The 22,642-nt window shown below is 40.6% G+C and overlaps 1 protein-coding gene across 6 annotated transcripts in view; it reads right to left on the reverse strand.

Moving 5' to 3' along the window:
• The window catches only part of Nbas (NBAS subunit of NRZ tethering complex), a 283,532-nt gene that overhangs the window by 157,410 nt on the left and 103,480 nt on the right, over window positions 1–22,642 (reverse strand). For all 6 annotated transcript variants that reach the window (XM_052186094.1, XM_052186091.1, XM_052186093.1 and 3 more), the window contains exons 24-30: window positions 20,561–20,746; window positions 19,270–19,443; window positions 13,255–13,388; window positions 12,228–12,290; window positions 10,372–10,494; window positions 3,519–3,621; window positions 999–1,228 (exon numbers count right to left, since the gene is read on the reverse strand). In XM_052186094.1, the coding sequence (XP_052042054.1) occupies window positions 999–1,228; window positions 3,519–3,621; window positions 10,372–10,494; window positions 12,228–12,290; window positions 13,255–13,388; window positions 19,270–19,443; window positions 20,561–20,746 (1,013 nt within the window). The remainder of the gene's footprint in view (window positions 1–998; window positions 1,229–3,518; window positions 3,622–10,371; window positions 10,495–12,227; window positions 12,291–13,254; window positions 13,389–19,269; window positions 19,444–20,560; window positions 20,747–22,642) is intronic.

Here is a 22,642-nt window from a genome sequence, read left to right on the forward strand (position 1 = left end):
TGTGTCTCTTTATGGTTCATGACTTAGGAGCTTGTTCCCAGGAAGGTACTATCTAAACCAGCAGTTTGTCAACCTGTGGGTTGTGATCTTTGGGGGAGTCAAAGGAACCTTAGGCAGAGGTTGCATATCACATATTTACATTACAATTCATAACAGTAGAAAAATTATAGTTAAGAAAGAACAACAAAATAATTTTATGGTTGGGGTTTACCACAACATGAGGAACTGTATTAAATGTTTGCAGCATTAGGAGGGTTGACTGGGAACCAATGACAGGAGCACTAAAACGCAGAGCCTAAAACTCTTGAGACTGACGCCTCCTGTGACTTCCTATCTTGCCATAGGAGGAAGGTCCTTTTCTATGACTTTCTGCTCTCAAACCTCTTACAAAGCTTGAGGGTAAAAGCTCAGGATTTTTTTAATAATAGAATAATAACAGACTAATATGAAAGACTTTTCTGAAGTACTTAACATCGAGGGATAATATATATTTGGGAATGAGTATTACTAGACTCTGGGTTTTATAAAGATCTACTTTATAAATATTAATTTCAATTCAGAAATTTCCCCCCAAGATTTGTACAATGTTTTTTAGATTACAAAAACTCAGAAATATGTCTTGTTTCTCATGTTAACTAAGAGGAATGAACTAATTATAGGCTAAAAGGAGAACTAAATTTTAAAATCTAGAAATTTCTCCTGGAATTGACTTTGGTATAGACACTATGCAAAGGAGATAAATACTGCCCATAATACTGAAATTTCAAAACTTGAATTTATTGGTGAACCTATGAACATCTACTAACAAAAGAGGAAGAGGTTTTTAGATATGAGCAAAATGACTTTGGGGGGAGGAGGGGGAGAATTCAGGTATTTAATAATTCAATGCTTACATCTCTATAGCACACAACATCACTCCATGCAGTGTACATAACATGCAACTGAGATGATCTGCATTTGGACCTGCACCGGGCACTCACAGAACACAGACGTCCTACCTGGCCAAATCCATGCAGCTGTCAGTGAGGTTGGTGGAAGAGTTGAAGTACTCTCTGCTGGCAGCCAAAACCAAGTCAATACTTCTCTCATAACTGACCCTGTACTGGGGTTTTCCTTTCTGGACAGCACCAGCTGGAAGATTATCTGAACAGGCACTGCACTGCATCATCTGTCCTGCAAGGTGGATGTTCTCCAGGCGACTGGAGCAGAGAAGGCTCTCTGTAAATATCTGGGAAAAAGAAAGCCCAGAGTTACTGATAAAGAAGGGAGGCTCAGTTCAACAAAACAAGGACTCTGAAATCCAAAAGGAATAAATCAAAGTTGTATCTACCCTAGAACTAGAGGGTGCATGGCATCGTGTGTGAATTAAGTAAGCATGCACTCTCTGTGTTGAAGTAGCTGTTCTATGAATTCCACCTCAGTAAGAGAAAAATTCACACCGGGCGGTGGTGGCGCACACCTGCAATCCCAGCACTTGGGAGGCAGAGGCAGGCAGATTTCTGAGTTCGAAGCCAGCCTTGTCTACAGAGTGAGTTCCAGGACAGCCAGGGCTATGCAGAGAAACCCTGTCTCGAAAAACAAAAACAAAAAAAAAAAAAAAAAAGAAAAAAATTCACCTTAGATGGGAATTTCACTGGATCAAACAAATGTGTTATCTGAGGTATTACAATAAAGATTTAAGTATGTAAAGTTCACGCACTTAAAACTGGACTTGAAGCTGGATGTGAGAGCACACACCAGTAATCCCAGGACTTGAGAGATTCAGCCAGGATAACTGAACCCTCAGCTAGCCTGGACTACATATATTGCCTATAAATAAAGTAAACAAGCAATAAAGAAAATAGATTACTAGTCATCTATTAGATGCACTGCCTGACTCTCAACTGAACCCATTCTGCTGAATGTAAGAGATGTTTGACTGCCATCTCTGATACACATAATTCACAACTGTGTATAGCAGAGGGATTCACAGTCTCCACCCATGTGGAGCAGGAGTCACATCTAGGTGTGTGTACAGTGGACAAGGATTGTCTTACTAAGCTGCTCCCTTAGCCTCATCTCAATTCACACTCGAGAATGAGTCAGACTATAAACACAAACTTACACATAAACATTCAAACTATACCATGGAGCACCGAGGGCTTTTCAGCTTGGTTAATAAAATTAAAGAACACTGATGGAAGGTAATTAATTCCTTAAGATTACTTGTGCCAGGAAACTATTAATGTGACCCCCTGAGTCACATTAATATTTTCTGTGACTGCTGATGTGACAGACATTCTCTCCCTGCATTCATGGGACGATGAAGACCGTGAGGAAACCAAGGAGCTGAGAAGAGCATTCCAGAGCAGAGCTGCTTCTTGTCCCATGTGACGAGTACCCAGCTTCTGCAGCACTGGCCCACCATTCCCTCTCCTGGGAGTGGGTAACAGGAGACAAGCCTTTATCGTGATGTCTGTAAGAGAGCTCACTTCGTGTAACAAGAGTGTCTATAAGATGCCAGCTGGGACCTGAAGCACATTATGAATGGGCAGCTCTCCTCACAGTGTCTGGCAGGTAAAACAGGCACATAGTGAGCACAAGCCAAGCCAACTTTCAGAGGTTCATTGAAGAACACCATAGAGCACCAGGGCCAAGACTGAAAAGGAACTGCAAGTCAGTCCCCTGAACTGTGCAGTACTGACAAAATGAGCACCTGCACTTTACGCAATAAGCTTCAGGTCAGACTTTGTCCACCATGTTCTATGTCATGTCACAGTGCTTTCAAATTATTTTCCAAGAACAACAATATTTAATAGCCAAAATCAGATGTTACAGTATATGTTAAAGGGGGATATTAAGGCTTTAGTTTTATCAAGACTATATGTTATATTGCTGTCTTCTATAACCTTCCCAGAACTTATAAATGTTCTCTAAAGTTTTCTCAACAGAGAGATATTCAAGGACATGATAGTAAAATTGTCTACCTGGAATCTCAAGACCAAAACCAAAGGAACCCATCTGTACACAGCTCCATTTTAAAGAAAGGCTACAAGTTATACAAGGTCCAAGCAGGTAGTCAGCCTAGCCACGATGACTTATCGGGAGTTTTAAAAGTAAGAGAAGAAACTATATTCCTGGCAGAGGGAATGGTGTGTACACAGTCACAGCAAGGGTAGATATCCTACTTGAGGGAGCTACTGAAACATGCAGAACACTGTAGAGTGACCAAGCAAAGAGTGACCTGGGAGGCCTGGGCTGCTGTGGCTTTCCCTACCACAAGTGCATGAAACAAGCAACAGGCTACATGCAGGAGACCATCACATCTGTGAATAAATGTAAAACAGAAGATAGGAACGCAGGAACCAAGGAGAGGCCTGTACCGTTGTACCATTCATGAGAGTGAGGAATTCAGGACAAATAACTAATCCATCATCAGCTGCTAATCACACTGCATATAGCACCTCTTATGATCTCTCCATTGTAGCAAAACACAACAATCAAAATAAAAAAGAAAAGTATTCTATAGCCCGAGTTACCTCATAGCAAGCAGTGGCATCAAGGCACGTGTACACGTGCTGCTGCATGGTCAGCATGTCCTGCAGCAGCATCCTCCAGTGAGACTCCCCAACAGAAGGCTGCCTGGGGAAAAAAGGAAACAAACAGAACATGAAGCCCTCCGGGCACTCCCATCTGCCACATGCCAACCCTCAAATAACCCATAGGGCTAAATTTCATTTGAACTTACAAGAAAAGGTAAACAGAGTTCTATGTTGAGGGGAAAAACAGCAAAATGAAGTAGAAAAACAGAAACAGGTGAGAGTTTCAAATTCCATCATCACCACTGCAATCTGCATGGGCCTTTTGGTTGTTTATACAGTTCTGTTTAGTTTGGGAACTTTCTTTAGGACACTGCCCCATCATATGGCTCCACTGAACTGGCCTTGAATCCACACAGAGCTCCAGTTACTCTTGATTTTCCTACCCTAGACTCTAGCATGCAGGGATTATAGGTAGGAACCACCAGACATGGCTACCCAGGTTCTTTTGAAATTTCATATGAACATTAAGACACAGGAAACAACCTTAAACCACTGTTAGATCAGGTTTGGGACAAAGGAACAGCCCACCACAAGCTCTGTGAGAGGCTTAGCTAGTCAGTGGCTCTCCACCTTCCTAATGCTGCGACTCTATAATACAGTTCTTCATGTTGTAGTGACCCCAACCATGAACTAATTTTGTTGCTATTTCATAATTGTAATTTTGCTAGTATTATGAATCATAATATAAATATATGCTATGCAGGATATCTGATATGTGACTCCCAAAAGGGATGAGATGCACAGGCGAACCATTGCTTTAACAGGAATTCTAGGCAGCAAAGTTCCCAAGCAACAAAGTGACCTTCAGGAGTTACCTTCTCAGGTGGCAGCCCAAGGATAAGCTGCCAGAGCCTCAGAGTACTTACTGCATTGCCGTCTGCTTTAGGAAGAAACTGCTAGTTCCAAAACAGACAGTAATGCTTTACAACAATTTCTGGGAGATAATTTCCAAGATTCTCTCCAAAGGGAAGCCAGTAAGCATACACAAGAAAGACCAAAGCATTCAGGTCCAGTCCAGACAGTGTTTGGTTTAGTTTGTCCAGGCTGTTGAGTGGACTGTACTCATGCCCATGCCTGATCCCTAGGGCTTGACTGAATCTTGGCTGGCATTGCATTGCAGACAGCCAATGCCTCCTTTAGACACAAAGGCCTTAAGAGACCACACTGACTGGACAAACAATGTACCACAGGAAAGAAACGTCATTACTGGTCCCTAGAGCAAGCTTAACCCTTCTGTTCCTACACTGCTATCGCCATACTTATCAGTTAATGTTCACTGTCTTGGAATTAACAAAATGAGGTTATACTTGGTTCCAACATTCCCCTACCCCAGTATTCTGCAATACAAAATAATAAATGTGCATTAACTCCCTCCCCCCCCCAGATGTTCTGTAAACAGAAGATGAATAAACATACGGGTCAGTGTGGGGTTTCCAGATCATCCTGCACAGCCCTTACCTACAGCCACATGGCCTCCTGATTAGGGAAGAGGAAAACTGTTGTAGCTTATTCCCCTGAAGAACCTCTTCCTCCACAATGGCAGCTACAGTAGGACTCACTTGCCTCTCTCAACAGTCCACCCTTGTTCAACTGCTAATTAAGACTATAAGGCCTTCAGAAGGTTATCCAGTAATCCCCCCGCCTATCCCAGGAAAATAAAGTCAACATAGATTTTGCTCTATTTGCTGACAGAGACCAAGACTGGCCCTATTTTCCATCCATTTTCTATCCCCTCTTGAATGGTTCATGTACTTTACTCAAGCCAGTTTACTCCTTGGTCTTTACTAGTCAAACTCTGCTAGTTATTCCTACATCATCAAAAATGGTTGTGCAACGGGGCTCATCAAACCAAGTGAGCCTTCTCAACTGTGGGAACACAGCCCGGCCTTGGCTGGTGAATGACCATTTCTAACTTATGCTTTTCTTCTTTACTACCAGACAGTTCTCATGAGCTCCACATTTTTAGATGCCAGGAGGACTTCGTGAATAGAGATCTGTAATCTCTTCGAGTGTCCTCTAGGTTTAAGAAGTGAAAGCCAACACCTCCATTTTATCCTCCCATTGTTTTGTTTGTTTTCCAGTTTCCTTTTGAAACAACAGGCTAGAGTGAAGGACTCTAGCTGTGTGTCCCACTGTAGTTTCTCCTTTACACATGCATGTTCCTCTGTGTAGCCACTCTGGCCTCTGTACCATTTCTTATGCAAAACAGCAACCTTCCAGTGACTATAACAGCAAAGAGACTGACATAACATTTCACACCATCTGGGGAGATTCATATCTAATACCTGCTGAAGATGATCAACCCTGAGACAGCACAGCTTCAGCTATCTAAACCTGATAAATTTTATCACAATGCCACTGCTCTTTGCAAACTTATCTTTTGTTCTGTTGAATCCTGCCACCTCCATCCAATGTTGTGGCAAGTCTCTCCATGGGGAGACATAAACACACCCCCCAAATAACTTCATTGACAAGCCAGCTTAACTTGGTGAACCCATAAATGGATTGGGGTTAACTTACAGGCACATAGGTTACTTACTTACAGCCATACCTTAGTAAAGTCTCACTTTCCCCCAGATTGCAAAATAATGGAAGTTAGACCCCATCTATTAACCTTCCACAGTATACATACTCTCCAGATTATGAGTCCACGTGAAATCAGGGCAGAATTATATACAGCTGACTGGAAAGTGTAGGAAGGAATGATCCAGTAATTCTCCTCTTCCCTCCTTTCTATTCAACAGTCCAGACAGAGGCAAAGAATCATAGCTGCTCTGAAGGGCTTGATGGCTACCGTGCTCAGAGCACAGCATTCTACACTATACACAGAGGCAATTTATCAACCTGAGCAGTTCTGTCGGGCCAGAGAGGGCTTCACAATCCCAATCCCAGGATGAAAACCCACATTATGGCTGTTTCCCAAGCTGCAGAGATGGAAGTGCAGAGGTGGGGGTTGCTAACAGTTTTACCCACAGTCATGAATTTGTGGCATGAACGCATCATGTTGCTAAATTAAACATTCTTTCCTCAAAGCCCAATTCATAGAATCTTGAGGAATGGGTAAGATTAACTTTGGGGAGCTGCAGACATGCAAGACGCTCCTCACATACAAATGAGCTCAGTAACGTGCATGGAGCTCAGGGTTTTCATTTGACTTCCTGGCCCCTTCTCTGCAACTTAAAGCCCACTACATAAAAGGCACACACGTCTTCTGATTAAGTATTTGAGAGATGTGAATGAATGGGTGGATTTTAGGTCTTAAAGATGATTTGTTTTATGTTATGTTATAAAACAGTAGGAACGGGAACATGCTGTATATTTCTTAGTTTCTCTCTCAGTTCATCTTACTTGACTGTACCTAAGCATGGAATCACTGTATTTACCTCTAATTACAAAGTTCTGAACAATAACAGAACTCAACAGTTGAAAATAGTAGATGTTTTCTGGGTTTACCAAGTACAAAACAGTTTCTTTTACATGAATCTTTTGTCTTGTATATTTCAATATATCATCATTTAAAATCATCACTGTTACCAGGTGCTGTGGTATGCACCTACTACTATCCCAGCACTCAGGAGGCTGAGGCAGGGGGATCATAATTCCAAGGCAGCCTGATCTACAAAGGGAGATACTATGCCGACCACAACAACATCCACCATTTCTGTTATATGCTTAAGTGGACGGGATAGATGCTAAGTATATAGTAACCTAAAACATTTTCCCTGTGCACTTCTGCTTTTGGAGGCTGGCCTCAGGGCCTGGGACTGAGCAGTTCTGCCACTGAGGAGCTAAGACAACAACTGCCCTGGTCATCATGCTAAAAATTTAATAAGCACATGTCTCACCATCCATGATAGTTTTTATTATTACAAGAAATGGATGATTCTCTTTCTTTATGTGCCATGAAGCACACAGGACACATACTTCTCTGGCACACAAACATACAACACACTGCTGCTTCTTGAAGTATTCCAGAATAACCTACATAGGTTATCCAGTACTTTCATCCTGCTCCTTGAACGTTTTCCATAGGCTTCAAAACTTGTGAGACTCCTTTCAGATTTGGCTTAAAGGCAGAGAAGTAACAAAATATTTGAAGTCACTGTCCACCTTATTAGCTCAACAAAATCAGACCCTGGCCTTGTCAAGCTGAACACAAGTCTTACAGCCCAGCTGTTCCTCTGGAAGCTATCAGTACTAGGACAGATGGTATAAATATTCCCTCACACATGGCTAGCCATAAGTAGAGATCCTAATTAAAATAAATTATAACACATCATTTACAATGGCCCTTTTCACAATGTATCCCATAAATAAGAACCAAAAGCAGGATTTTAAGAAACAAGAATTTAGCAAGCTAATAAGATGCCTGAGAGTATGTGTGTGTGTGTGTGTGTGTGTGTGTGTGTGTGTGTGTAGTATTAGTTACAAGTGTGTACTTGAGACAGATTCCCCCAACCCAGGTATAGACAGTGCCACACTGCAGACGGTGAAGCCCGGATCCATGGTGAACGTGATGAGCTCTGCCATCATTTATGACCTCTAGGAGACTGCTTTAGAGGTGGTGAAGGCCGAGGCACACTCACTTATTGAGACTGTTAGCAAGCTGACAATTCTGAAAGCGAGAGCATGTTCTCCACATATTCATGGGAAGTAGAGCACCAGGGTGGAACCTCGCTCACACTGAGCACATCAGAAGCAAATGAGCTCAACAGCAGGAACGAGGCTCTCCAGCCATGGAGGCACAGGTCCTAGAGTTACACAGCATCACCCTGGGAGCACTGACTCCTTCTTAAGTTGTCATAAGACTCATCATAAGACTGGAGCAGTCAGTCAGGAGTTATCAGGGCGATGGTGTGTACATTCCTTCCCATTTAAATCACATTGGCTGTAACTTACAACCTACAAGAAACCCTAAGGCACACATGTTTGTTAATAAAACACTATACAAGAGACAGACAGACACAGTGAGTAGAGAAAGGCACAAAATGCTAGGACATTCCTCACACAAAACATTTGACTGCACTTGGAATGTAAGCTGAGCACTTTCACTATATTAGTATTGGAATTTCATTTCTTCAGTTATCAGACTCAACTTTATCTCTAACAACTTATCATTTAATCCTACTGCCAGCAAGTTTGTTCCCTGTTCCACTAGGGCTTCAGATCCCCACCAAGGCTTCTTTACATCTTATCCCTTCCCACCATGACAGATTCTGAAGGTAACTTCCTCATACACACAGAGAGAGCACACCCAAGCTCTGACTCTATCTCAGAATCCCCTGGTTCCGAATATTTACCGTAAAGTTCCCCTCTTCTGATTCACTCTCCACCTACTGTCTCGCTCAGTGCGCAGTCACGGGTCCTTGCACTGCGGCTTTGCTGTGGGTCCACTCAAAAGACCATTAGAATGGGCCAAATGTTTGCCAGTTTGCTTATGGGCCATTTGAAGCTCACTTAGTTGGAAATAACTTTAAAATCTTTTGCCAATTTTTCTATAAGGCAATATATTTTCTCCCTCACAGTTTATTGTATAGTTTGGACAGACCAAGAAAGTACAATATTTCTTACTTTTACACGGGCTGATAGTAAAGCATTAAACTTATACAAAACTGTCCAATTCTACATGAACAAAATATTCATATGATAATGTGAATGGAAAATTCATATATTCATGATTAAGAAATGTGAATATTAACAAAATATTCAAAAACAATATGAATATAATTTTATAAATAAATGCATAATTAAGAAATGTGACTGCTAAGTATGGGGGCACAGGAAATGCAATTATTAACTAATAAATTTGATTTTTCTAGCTCCCTTGCAGCTAAATAAATTCCCAAAGAGATACAGTAAAATTTATAACTCCATCAAAACAAATGCACTAATATGACTAAATATGACTAAAATGACATAGAAAGGACAAAAATTACTAAACACTAATACTCTAGATGGCAATTGTTAAAATTACCATCTTTTATTTAGCTATTCACTTGAAAACATGAGTATCTAAAATCTAGTAGAAGCCATGTTATGCAACAAAAATAAAAATAAAGTTTACAATCAACAATAAAATCAACAAAGTGAGTTCAGCAAGATTGGAAGACAAAAGATCAATATATGAAAGATTAATTAATTGGTCAGTGTGGGTGATATATACCTGTGACCCTCAAATTCCAAAGGCAGGGCATAAGATTTAAGAGAATCATGAGTGTGAGACTAGTCTACCTTTATGTATTCATAAAAAAAAAAGAAATTAAATATATTCATTTGAAAAAAATAAGTATCTATAAAAGCTGTGTTTGTAAAAGTCACAACTCAAGCTGTAATGTCCACTAATAGGTAAGCATATACAGACTGTTCAATAAATCTAACACATGGAATACTATCCAGCAAATGAAACAGTACAATCTATCGAGTAATGATACAACACGGATAAACCACATAATAAATGATGCTAAGTAAAAGAAACTGAGACAGAAACTAATATCTGAAAGGATAGAAAAATGATCCGGAGCAGCTCTGTGAGTGGGTGAGGACTTGGTGAGGAGGAGAGGGACTGGGAAGAGGCAACTTGTCAGGGTTGCTACCTAACACGGCCGGTACTCTGAATGCCATGATGGTGTGTATCATGAGTATATGCATAGATCACATCTAATCAAATTATATACTTTATAATTACAGTATGTTATTGACCAATTATATAACTGACTGGTTGTCAAAAAAGAAAAAAAGTAATGTAACAAACAAACATCCATGAACATCAGTCAATCGGTTCATCACTCACTTCCGCCCAGTGTGCCTGGTCAGACGAACCATCAGGCTGCGAGCCTCTTCAGAGCTGGATTGGGTGTTCTTCACAAATGAAACTGGTTTCTCCAGTCCATGTGTTTTCAAAAGCTCAGACACACTATGTGAAAGAAGAAATGTTCACCATCGTTCAAACAATGAGACTAAATATCTTAAGAAGTTAAATTATCATTAGAGGTGTGATGGAAAATTAAAAGATATCACATATACATACATAAGATCCAGTACTATGTATTACATTAATTCTTACCAAAAATAAAACACATAATTATATATCAAACAACATAGTTCTCACTGGCTTTTTTTAGGCTATATCTAAAATAAATGATGTGTTCTTCAAAAGATGAAATCTATAACTCAAAGTCTTTCTGGCAAGCTGCCTCCACTCTAAAAGCATGCATGGTAATAAAGCAAATGTGTGACTTTGGGACTAGGCTTCAAAGCTTGGTAGAATACAAGCAGTGCGGTGCACGGGGCGTTCTGTTCCCCTAAATGAAAATTAAAATAGTTTTACACGGCCACCTCTAGTTTGAGTGAATAAAAGGACTGATGGTCTCCAAATACTGATGCTTTTTTACATATACACTATTAATAAAGTGATATCATGAGCAATTACATATTAAAATAACAGTTTATTATTTTTGCATCCTTCTTATCTTCCTTTCTGTGTTTGTTTGTTTGTTTGTTTGTTTTCTTGCTTGCTTATTTGTCTGTTTGTTTATGATGCGAGGTCTCACATGTGCCAGGCTGCCCATGATCTTTCAACACACCCGAGGATGATACTCAACTCCTACCTCCACCTCCTAGCGCTGGGATGAACAAACAGGCCACCACATGTACATTTTAGGGAAGAGATGGAGAATCAAAGCTTTGTACACACTGAACAAGTACTCCACCAACTGAGGAATAGTCACAGCTCCTAGTTTTTATTCAATTTCATAGTATAAAACTTAAAAATATTTTTATAGTATACTATTTTCATTTCTGTAGTATAATATAGTATAATTTTATAATATAATTCTTTAAAAATATAATATGTATATACACATAAAAAAAGAAGATTAATAAAGAGTATTAAACTCCTGAAATGGCACATTAAGAATACTTTAGTCTCAAAGAAAGACAGCTCAAACTCAACATTTCATTGTAGATTTAGGAATACCACAACAAAAATACATTAAAGTTCCAACACAGCTTCATATTGTGCATTTCTCATGTGCCTAGAAACTGTGAGGAATTTTGGTTTCTTAATCTACTAGCACTTTCATCTCATGAAACAACTATTATAGTTAAGAAAGCCATAGGTTCAAAGGTCATATGGCTAGTGGGTAGAAATGTGTGCACTTGAATATAGGCTTATCTAAGCAAGGCATCTCATACGTATTTCCCCAACACTAGAAGGCTGAAGCAGAAGATTGTTGCGAGTTTAGAACTAGCCTGAGCATACATTTATTAAAAATCATACATACAAACAAACAAACAAGCAAGCAAAAGAAGCACATGCCTGTAAATAACATGTACATTATTATTAGGAATAAGTATTAGGGGCAGGAAGATTATCTCTGTTCAAATACACCCTGGTTTACATTAACGAGTTATAGGTCCCAGCAAAAACTACACCAGGAAGAGAGGTACTGGGGTTGGGAACACAGCAGATGTGCGTGCACTCTCACACTTATCAGGTTCATATCCAAGCTCTGCTACAGTAAGACAGTCCACACATCATTGGGAAAATGTTCAAGACTAGATGTGAATGACAGACAGGCCATGGGCACGTGGCCCCACACACATCTTAGTAAGCTCCGAACAAGAAGACTTGTCTTTTGTACTCACCTGAGAATTTTCTCCAGTTGGTCTACCATGTCATGAAGAGATGAAGTTACCTTTGTATTGTGCCTAAAAATAAAAACAAAAATTATGTTTAGAAGTGAGTTTTTAATAAAACATAAAACAACTATATGGAGGAGAAAAGGGTGTTTCTCTTACACATGATAATATCACACTGCCCAACGAAAATCTGAGGTTTATTTCCTCATAAGGCTCCTTTACAGGACAATATGGCCTCTTCTAATGTGTTTTTCTAAATGACTGTAACTTTTCACAGTGAAAAGGCCAGCTGCCCATAGATGGTGGAACATTCTGTGCATCGCAGACTGTATCCCTAAGGTGTCACATCTGTCGAAATATTCAGTTTTACTGAAGAAGCTGAGGCCAGCTGAGCACCATGGATGAAGTACCAAAGGCATAAAGATAAGGGTGCTGCCTAGTCCTGAGCATCCGTGTGGGGTACTTCAGAACTAGACTGCAAAGGGGAGGTAGTGACAGCCACCTGATGTCCAAGGAAAGAACTACTAAATACAGACTTAGAAGGAAGAATTTACAGAACACAAGCAGTCCATAAATACAAAGATAGAAAAAGAAAAAGAAAATGAAAACAAAAAAAGAAAAAGAAAATGAAAATGGAAATAAAAAAGAAAAAGAAAAAAAAGAAAAAGAAAACTAAAGCCCAATTTAAGAAACTAGAAGTCAGTGCTGTAGATGTTCAGAAGATTCTCCTTACAGTGCTGAGTTTCTTACATTTCAGGATGTGATGTTCACATTGAATGAAATGGTATCAGAAATTATAACTACAGTGGAACTCCCATATAGTAACAGACATTTTAATTTCATCTCTATCTGGCTCCCCTTTATATGCTGAAGGGCCACGTGACTACTGAGCATGCACCGCACCACCGAGCTATGTCCCAGACTTTTGTCTTTCTTTTAGTCTCCAAGTTCTCTGTTGATGAGCACTTAGAAGAGCAGTGCCTTTGTTTCAAATATTAGACTAAGAAGACTGGGTGAGCTTGGGGCTCCTTACCCACACCCCCTTTGTGGGAGGCATTCTAGGATGTCATAGCAGAGGGAGAGCTGGTCACTTCGCTCGCAGTTATAGATACATTCCAGCGCTATTGCCATCAGCTGGTCCTCATCGGGAATAATTTTTTGCTGCAGCTAGGGAAAATAAAGCATGTTGGACGAAGTCAGTTTCTTTATATCCCAGCACCACTGTCGATAAAATATTAAACGGTGCCATTAATCAGCCAAAGAAACAAATCTTGATTTTTTTTCTGTAGCTTGCAGACTTTGAGGTATTTAACAATTCTAGATGAAATCACACTTTAATTACAGAATCAGCTAAAAAAGATCATTTGTAACCCACAAGCTTCCTCTACTAAAATCAGACTCTTCAATTTAGGACCCATTCCAGAAAAAGACAGATGCAAATAACAAATAACACAGTGAATTATAAAGGCAGTGACATTAAAAATACCATTTCTAACCTAACATCTGAACCTTGTGTTTCAATTACAAAAATCTATGAGATTCCTGACGTAGTATCACACACTGCAGAGCCTACGGGTCCCCATATGCATTCCATGTAAGCATTACCTACACTGCACTGCTGCCCCCGCTCAGCTGGAGAACCACAATGCAGTGCCTCAATCTCCAAGCACACGCTAAGCATGGAGCACACGGATGGCCACCTCTCCTCCATAAAGGATATACTGACTGCTTTGCCACTTCAAAGCACAGATTGCTATTCTTGGAGTATGTTATGAAACACAAAAATAATAAGTAAGTGGTACCTTATTTTCCTTATCTGTAAGGCCGAGATGTTACCAGCACCCTCCTAAGAGGGTACAAGAAAGAGTAAAGCCATTGTTATACATGGAAAGCTTATGTTACCCCACCACAAACAGTAGGTCAAAAGCTTATGTAAAGTAAAAGAATACAGAAAATACATAGAAACAGAAAGGAAAGTATGAAAAATATCCTGCAGATCCATGCAGATGGAACCCACAGTGTTGAGTATGCGAGACAAGCATTCTAGCCCGAAGTGAAAGTCCAGCCCCATTAGAAGCCTTTCGTAGCTAAGTAGGAGATTCTGATTACAATGTTGGACTTCAGTATCTAGCAAGCATACACAATACATGCACACACACACATACACACACACACACACACACACACACACACGATAGTGAGGGAGAGAAGCTGTCACCCAGGTACTTTCTTAGTAAAAGAATTACATCAATATCATCCTAAGTGAGGTAACCCAATCACAAAAGAATACACATGGAATGCTATCTCTGATAAGTGGATATTAATTAGCCCAGAAGCCCTGAATACCCAAGGCACAAATTGCATAACAAATGACTCCCATGAAGAAGTATGGAGAAGGTCCTGATCCTGGAAAGGATTGATCTAGCATTGGAAGGGAATATAAAGACAGAGAAAAAAAAGGAGGGAGGTGATTGGAGAATGGATGGAGAGAAGAAGGTTTATGGAACATATGGGGAGGGGGGAATCCGGGAAAGGGGAAATCATTTGGAATGTAAACAAAGAATATAGAAAATAAAAATATTAAAAAAAAAAGAAAAATCAGTGACAGTTCAGAGACATAAAGTTTTCTAAAGCAGATGAGGTAAAGAATAATATGATAATATGAAAAATAGTATTACTAATTTGGAACTGACAAAGTTTTATTCAAGGTTATACAGTGACTGATAAAATAAGCATATATGGAATTAAACAAATTATCAATACAGTTAGAAATTGATAAAAGTAGCTAGCCTTTCTAGATTATTATTTTATACAGGGTTCCATTCTTAGTTACCTTTCTACATTAATTTATAAGTCCTCCTAACAGCCCTGTAAGACTAATGCCAGTATTATTCCTATTTTTGCATGATGGAGGATCTGAGGTACCGGGGAGTCACGTGATTTGCTCAGGGTGGTGAGGCCAGAAAATCGTAGGGCCTAAACTAAGATCTGGACCCCTGGCTGGAAGGCCTAAATCAGGCAGCATGGACTCTGGAGGCCCTGCAAGTGTGTGCACGTGCAGGCAGACCTCAGAAGCTGACTGATGCAAGGTGTGGTCACCAATAGCCTAAGGGAGCAAACCATGACAACTCTGAAACAGACCCTAGGCAAGGGCAGCCTGGCACACATCTGAAGCAGAAGCCAAGCCTTGACATTCTAGCTGACCCACTGCCTCCTGCTCTCTTCCTGAGACACATGGATATTAGAGCCACTTCTAATATCAATGATATAGAGTTTGTATATGATCATCTATACTCAAAGCTTTACACTGAAAGTCTTTTAGTATGAAGAGTAATGGAGAAGCCTTTTGCTTTCCACTCAATCTCATTTGGTCTCATAGCAAGACACAAGTTTTTATTTTATGTCAAAGAATCTTGCTGTGCTGCCTAGCTATTTTCTAATTCCTAGTTCAAGCAGCCCTTCTGCTTCTGCCTCCCAAGCGCCTGGGACCCCAGGTGGTGCCCGAGTGTCATACCTGTTCTTATATCATGACACAGCTGCCCTACAGAGAAGATTAACTATATTCAAACTAATCAGCACTTGCTATCTATAGGAAGTTTGTTCTGACACCAGCTAGATAACAATACTGTAGATGCTCAAGCCTTTTATACAAAATATCAATTTTGTATAGGAAATACAAATACCCTGGGTCCAGATTTTATTCCATCTTTGATTATATATAACAGTAAAGTATGGATGTTACACCAGAATAAAACCAAAAAAGAAATTTTACATGTTTAGTACACATAAAAATTTTATTCAAACATTTTTTATCTAAGCATAGCTGAATCCAGTTGGTTAATACAAAGGATGCAAACTCTGCAGTACAGAGGTCACATTATATTTCTCCCTAGCATGGCATTTCTCCTTGTATTATCCATATTTTACCCAGGACATGTTCTCTGCTCAGGCCTAATGCCTACCAGGAATCCAGTTTGATTTCCACTTCACAGACTTCAATAGGATACCTTACGTGCTATGTCTCCTGATATGTGTCTTGCACATCCTGGCCTAGTAAGAACTGGCTTACTAATTTAAGAAAGATCCTATTTATCTGTGTATCTCTGTTTGACTGTGACTTATTTTCCTCTCAAACCCGTATGCACATCTTTCTTAAAACAAGACATTGTACACAAAAATCACAGCACTCAGAAGACACTATTGTCTCTTGCCTGTGAAGACCCCTACATAATGTCTCTACTTACAGCCTAAGACCTCAAAAAATGGGAAAACCTCCCATGCTATGGATCGGCAGGATCAATATAGCTAAAATGGCCATTTTGCCAAAAGCAATATACAGATTCAATGCAATACCCATCAAAATCCCAACTCAATTCTTCACAGAGTTAGAAAGAGCAATTATCAAATTCATCTGGAATAACAAAAAACCCAGGATAGCTAAAACTATTCTCAGCAACAAAAGAAAGTCTGGGGGAATCAGTATCCCTGACCTCAAGCAATACTACAGAACAATAGTGTTAAAAACTGCATGGTATTGGTACAGTGACAGGCAGGAGGATCAATGGAACAGGATTGAAGATCCAGAAAGAGGAACACTCCTCCACTGCTGGTGGGGTTGCAAATTGGTACAACCACTCTGGAAATCAGTCTGGCGGTTCCTCCGAAAACTGGGCACCTCACTTCCAGAAGATCCTGCTATACCGCTCCTGGGCAGATACCCAAAAGATTCCCCAGCATGTAATAAGGATACATGTTCCACTATGTTCATAGCAGCCCTATTAATAATTGCCAGAAGTTGGAAAGAACCCAGGTATCCCTCAACAGAAGAGTGGATGCAAAAAATGTGGTATATATACACAATGGAGTACTATTCAGCCATTAGAAACAATGAATTCATGAAATTCTTAGGCAAATGGATGGAGCTGGAGAACATCATACTAAGTGAGGTAACCCAGACTCAAAAGATGAATCATGGTATGCACTCACTAATAAGTGGATATTAACCTAGAAAACTGGAATACCCAAAACATAACCCACACATCAAATGAGGTACAAGAAGAAAGGAAGAATGGCCCCTTGTTCTGGAAAGACTCAGTGAAGCAGTATAGAACAAAATCAGAACAGGGAAGTTGGAAGGGTTGGGTGGGAAAACAGGGGGAGGGAAGGGGACTGATGGGACTTTCAGGGAGTGGGGGTCCAGAAAGGGGGAAATCATTTGAAATGTAAATAAATATATCAATAAATTAAAAAAAAACTCAAAGAAAACAAAATTTTACTGTAAATGTTAAGTGGAAAACCACTTATCAACATGACTCAAAACACAAGAATACTGGCTGGTGACTATGACAACACAGAAATTAAAAATAAAACATACACATGATAGTGAATATGTAAAGACATACTAAGAGAAGCAGGTACAAAAGTCTAGCAAAGCAAGGAGAAATCATAGATGATTTCAGAGAATATCTAAAGAAATCGGACAATAAGTGAGACAGTTATTATCAAGTAAATGAGAAGCAAGGATAGAATCACTTGCACACAAAAGAATTAGCCCACTATTACAGAAGGCCAAAATAGAGCCCTGGTCTAGAATTAAGGTCAAGAATTAAGTTCCCTGTGAATGGCCTCATGAGCTCATGAAGAGAAATCAGGATGAAGAGGCAGAATGGAAGCAAAGACCCATCCCAAGCAGTCCAATGCTGGTCAGGACATAATTGCAAGCCAGTCAGACCATTTCCATAGATTATGACACAGTCAAACCTTTGTGGCAAAAAGGTAACACTGAGAAATATGGATGTGGTCCTGGAAAGAAAGATCCTAATATCCCTGTTACCTGCCTAGAATTCATGTGTTTGAAGAAAGGCAAATGACTACGTGTTTTATTCAAAAGCACATGCTAAATGTCCAGGCAAAAACAACAAAAAGTTGACTATATACAAAGGATTTACAAGATCCCATATGGACGAACTATCACAACCAAGACTGCAGGAAGAATTTAAAGTCAATTCTTCTTCCCTCATAAAACATTCATGGCCAATCCACCCGCACAGCATGCAGTAGTCCACTGCTGTAAGTGCCCACCAGGGCTCACCCCAAGTGTAAAGCCAGGCACCAAGTGCAAGCTGATTATGAGGAGATGGAATCTTTAAATAACCAATAAGCAGAGGCATTTCAGACAGGTGAACCACCTAAGATAGCCATGCTTTTCTTCGTGTTTGGGTTACTCAAAGCCAGAACTGTATACCGTGCTGAGATGCACACTGCTAATGGAGGCCAGGATGAAGAAGCAGGCTCAATCATGACTACCAACTGGAAGAAGACTGAAATGCCTTTGGCTTAAAGTCTCATGACAGTGCCCCAGGGACTGTGCCACCTTGCTTAACCTCCGACTCCAATGAAATGGAAATCATGGCATTGCTTGGAATAGTATATTTTATCTATAACAAAATTAAAAGATTTTTTTCACAATGCAAAAGTATTTGCACCTAACAAAATGGCGTTCCTCCCAGCAAATCCAAACAGTGCGTAAAGCAGGTTTTAGAATGCAGTCTCCTGTAAGAAGGATTGGGGTGATTGACAACATCATTACGAGAACTTAAAGACCTCCACAAACTTTTTGGATGTCCCTGAGAGAAGACACCTCAGCTTATTGGTGACAGCATGAATACGCTGGGCAAGAACACAGTGCAGACTCAGACGACCCAGGCAATGGCACGAGCACCGGACCAATACCCTCCCAGTTCCTCCACTCACTAAAGACACAGAGTAAGGCAACTTTAGTGAACTGCCTTCACTGTTAGAGTTCTAGACCTCCAACTACAGGTCTTAGTACTAACACGCAACAAGTATGGAATGAATGAGTTGAAACACCCCCAATTATGTAAACTTTTTTAAAAAAATTTACATAAGCAATGTTGAAACCTTTTATAAACATAAAAGCAATTATTTTCTACTTACAGGAATTTTTCTGTGAAGCTGATTAAAGGAATTTATACCTAGAGCAAATGTTACAGACTAAAGAAAGAAATGCAGAGGATATGCTACTTACATCTGGTTTCGAATGCTGAAATATCTTCAAGGGAAGTTTCAAGTCTCCTTTAGCTAAGGTTACTAGATATTCTCTTATGAGCTCATTGGCTGTACCAGGAGACTGTTTCTCACAGCGGTGGAGAAAGGGAACCATCCACTGGTAAGCACTGGTCACATAGTTGTCCTCAGAACACTGTAAGCATAATTAACCACAGAAATTCAATATGGTGTACTAGACCAGACAAGGCAGACGAATGTTAAGCCATGGAAGCACCATGCTTTCTAAAGCACCGCAGCTCTCTACTCTCATTCAGGCTAAGTGCTACTAGAAGGAGAGTCTGTTACCTTCTCCTGAGGTTGGTAGGCTACAGTAGCTATCAGTCTGCATCCCATCTCTGCAGACTAAAACTGGCTTAGGGTCCCACAGGCCTAAGCCCGGCTGAAGAAGACATACATGTTATAGCTACTACGCAGCCACAAGGCCCTCCATAGCAGAGAGCATCTATGAAGAGAAAGCCAAAGCAAGAGCATGTGAAGAGCTGAGAGACATTTGGACCAAGTGAAGAAGGGTCAAGGGGAGAGAACATGTAGATGCTGAGACAGACGAGTAGACGGGCTGGAGAGAAGAGCCACTGGGAACACAAGCTCACTAATAGAAGCCCAGGTTTTCTCGTATTCATTGTTTCCCCCATTATGGCATGCATTACTTTATCCATCAACTCTAAAACTACAGCTTCACTTCTCATAATTACCCCAGAATGAGGACCTACAACTACTATCTATCCAGCTGGCTAGATATTTTTGAGATACAGTCCTTCTATACAGCTACACAATGCTGGCTGGAACTATTTATGTAGGCCAGGCTGGCCTCAAACTCAAAGAGAACTACATTCCTCTCTCTCCCGCATGTTGCGATTAAAGGCCTGCTTATCTTGACATAAAATCTACAACTCTTAACAACGGTATCACAAATACAAAGCAAGTCTCAGTGAAAGGCTGCTAAAGAAAATAAATTATTGAGAAAAAGGACAACATGGCAGATGGAAATGAGGTGACACATAGACCAAGGCAGAAAAGAGGGGCAAAAACAAGGAGCAAAAAAGCTGAATCCAAGATGAAGAGAAAGCAAAGCACAAAACAGGTGACAGTTTATTATCCCTGCTGTAATTTACCCAGACGTGTTACTTTGAAAAGCAGACAACCCCCCCCCCCTTTACTACATGGTCCTGATTAGAAGCCCTTTCCTCCTTGGCTTGTGACCCAGCAGTAGAAACCCACAGCATGCTCGGGGGGATTCAGATGACACCCACGTGCTCCATCAGCAATCTTAGTTTCTCTAAGTCTTTCATCTGCTGCAGGTCTTTCAGAGTGAGGGTAAAGTCACAGCCTGCTTCATAAACCAGTGTTTCCAGCGTCACCAAGTCATCACAGAGAGCCAGCAAGCCAGGAATATGGCGCTCCACTCCAAGGCGAACAAGGGACAAGGCACAGTCCACCTGAAATTGGAAAGGGACAGTAAGCTCCGGACTAAGACACGGTGAAGATATCTCTCCATATATAATATATACCAATCTCTCTATATATAATATATATCTATCTCTCTATATATAATATATACCTATCTCTCTATATATAATATATACCTATCTCTATATATATAATATATACCTATCTCTATATATATAATATATACCTATCTCTATGCAATTTCATAGTCAGAATGCATCTTACTACAATGTGTTAGAATTCTTTCTCAAACTTATCAACATCAAACTTCTTTAAAATGTATCACTCAGCAGGATGTCCTGATGGTACAGATACGAAGGGAAAGAGTCATCTTAATTCTTACAACAGAATAAGAGACTAACAAAAGCAGAGGGAAATGGGGCATGCCCAGCAGTGAGAACGCCTAATTGATTGTTACTTTCTCTACAGCACTGTGCTTCCAAAACAAAGCTTGGCTCCCAAGGCTTTCCTGATCAGAGCCAAGGCATCTGCAGCCACTCACTAAATATTCATTTCTTAGCTAAAACAAAGAACAACATTGCCTTTACTTGCATAGTAGACTGACATTTATCTTCTATTCCCTGATCAAATGTATGGACTACTCTCCTCCAGTTGGAGGGAAATCGGCAGCTTTAGCTACATGGTCCTTCATCTCTGTTCCTGGTCTACAATACACAAAGGACCCAGGAGGAGTTAACGCCAGCCAATCTAGGTGTCAGAAATACAAGAGTGGGCAGGTGAGGTCTCTGCCAAAAAGTAAGAGTACAGGAAGTGACACCTGACTGAAGGTTTCCACTGAAGCATGTGCTGTGTGACCTTTCCTAGGGAAACCTAACAAACATCCAGTCAGTCCAGACAGGGCACTGATGACAGAACACAGAAGGATTCTAGCCATGTCAAGCTTAGCAAACCAATGGTTTTAACTGGAGCCCCTGACAGGAAAATGGTTAATTTAGAGCAACTACAACAAAGTGTCTCCTGTTTCTAGCTTATGTAGAAATGTCTGTAGATTATGTAACATCATGGAAGGACTGGGCCAGGAGGAAGTCTCTTCTTATCCACACTGTGGATAGGAACCATGAGTGGGCTCGCATCTAAGGGTACACGTACAGAGTTGTAATGGCTCTCATTTGAGGATAGCACTAGCCATGGCATACCCAATGACAGAGTTCCACAGCAGCATGTCGTAATCTCAGGACCACTCAGTGCTGACTGAAAGATGAATGACTGAGAACAGACTGAGCGCAGACAGCGCATTCAGAAGAGCTGCAGCTCTTGGGGACGAGGAACCCTGCCAGAGACACTCTGCTCACTCACTTCATGCTGGGATCGTGTGTCCACAGTGAGTAAATGTTTGTTGGACACTCCCTGTGTGCTAGACAAAAGTAAAACAGAGGAGCAACTACAGACAAACGAGACAATGAACAAAGCAGATCAGTACAAGACATGGAATTTGGTAGGAACATATGAGTAGCATGGGTGAGAAGGAGAATTCTAGAATTATCTCCTGGCTTCTCCTCTCAGTGAGAGGGTAAGGACAAGAGAAGACTCGAAAGAAGTAAGTGGATCCTGTACTGCGCATGTGTGCTAAGGAGCCTGTACAGCCCAGGCAGTATGTCTGTGCAATAAGCCCAGTCGAAATGCAAGAAACCAAAACCTACCATGAGAGAAATGTACATTCAGTGAATATTTGGGAACATAAATCATAGAGCAATATCTGAGAAGATCTGAATGGGCCACATGTGTAGCCAAGATTAGTGTCTACGGCAGCAGCCCGGGGAACAGTGATGGGCAAAGCAAGAAACAGCAGCCACGGGAGCACGCTAACATGAGCGGTCACAACAAGGACAAGAAACAGCAGCCACAGGAGCACACTAACATGACCG

This window comes from Apodemus sylvaticus, chromosome 6 (genome assembly GCF_947179515.1).
Source record: "Apodemus sylvaticus chromosome 6, mApoSyl1.1, whole genome shotgun sequence".
Lineage (NCBI taxonomy): Eukaryota > Metazoa > Chordata > Mammalia > Rodentia > Muridae > Apodemus > Apodemus sylvaticus.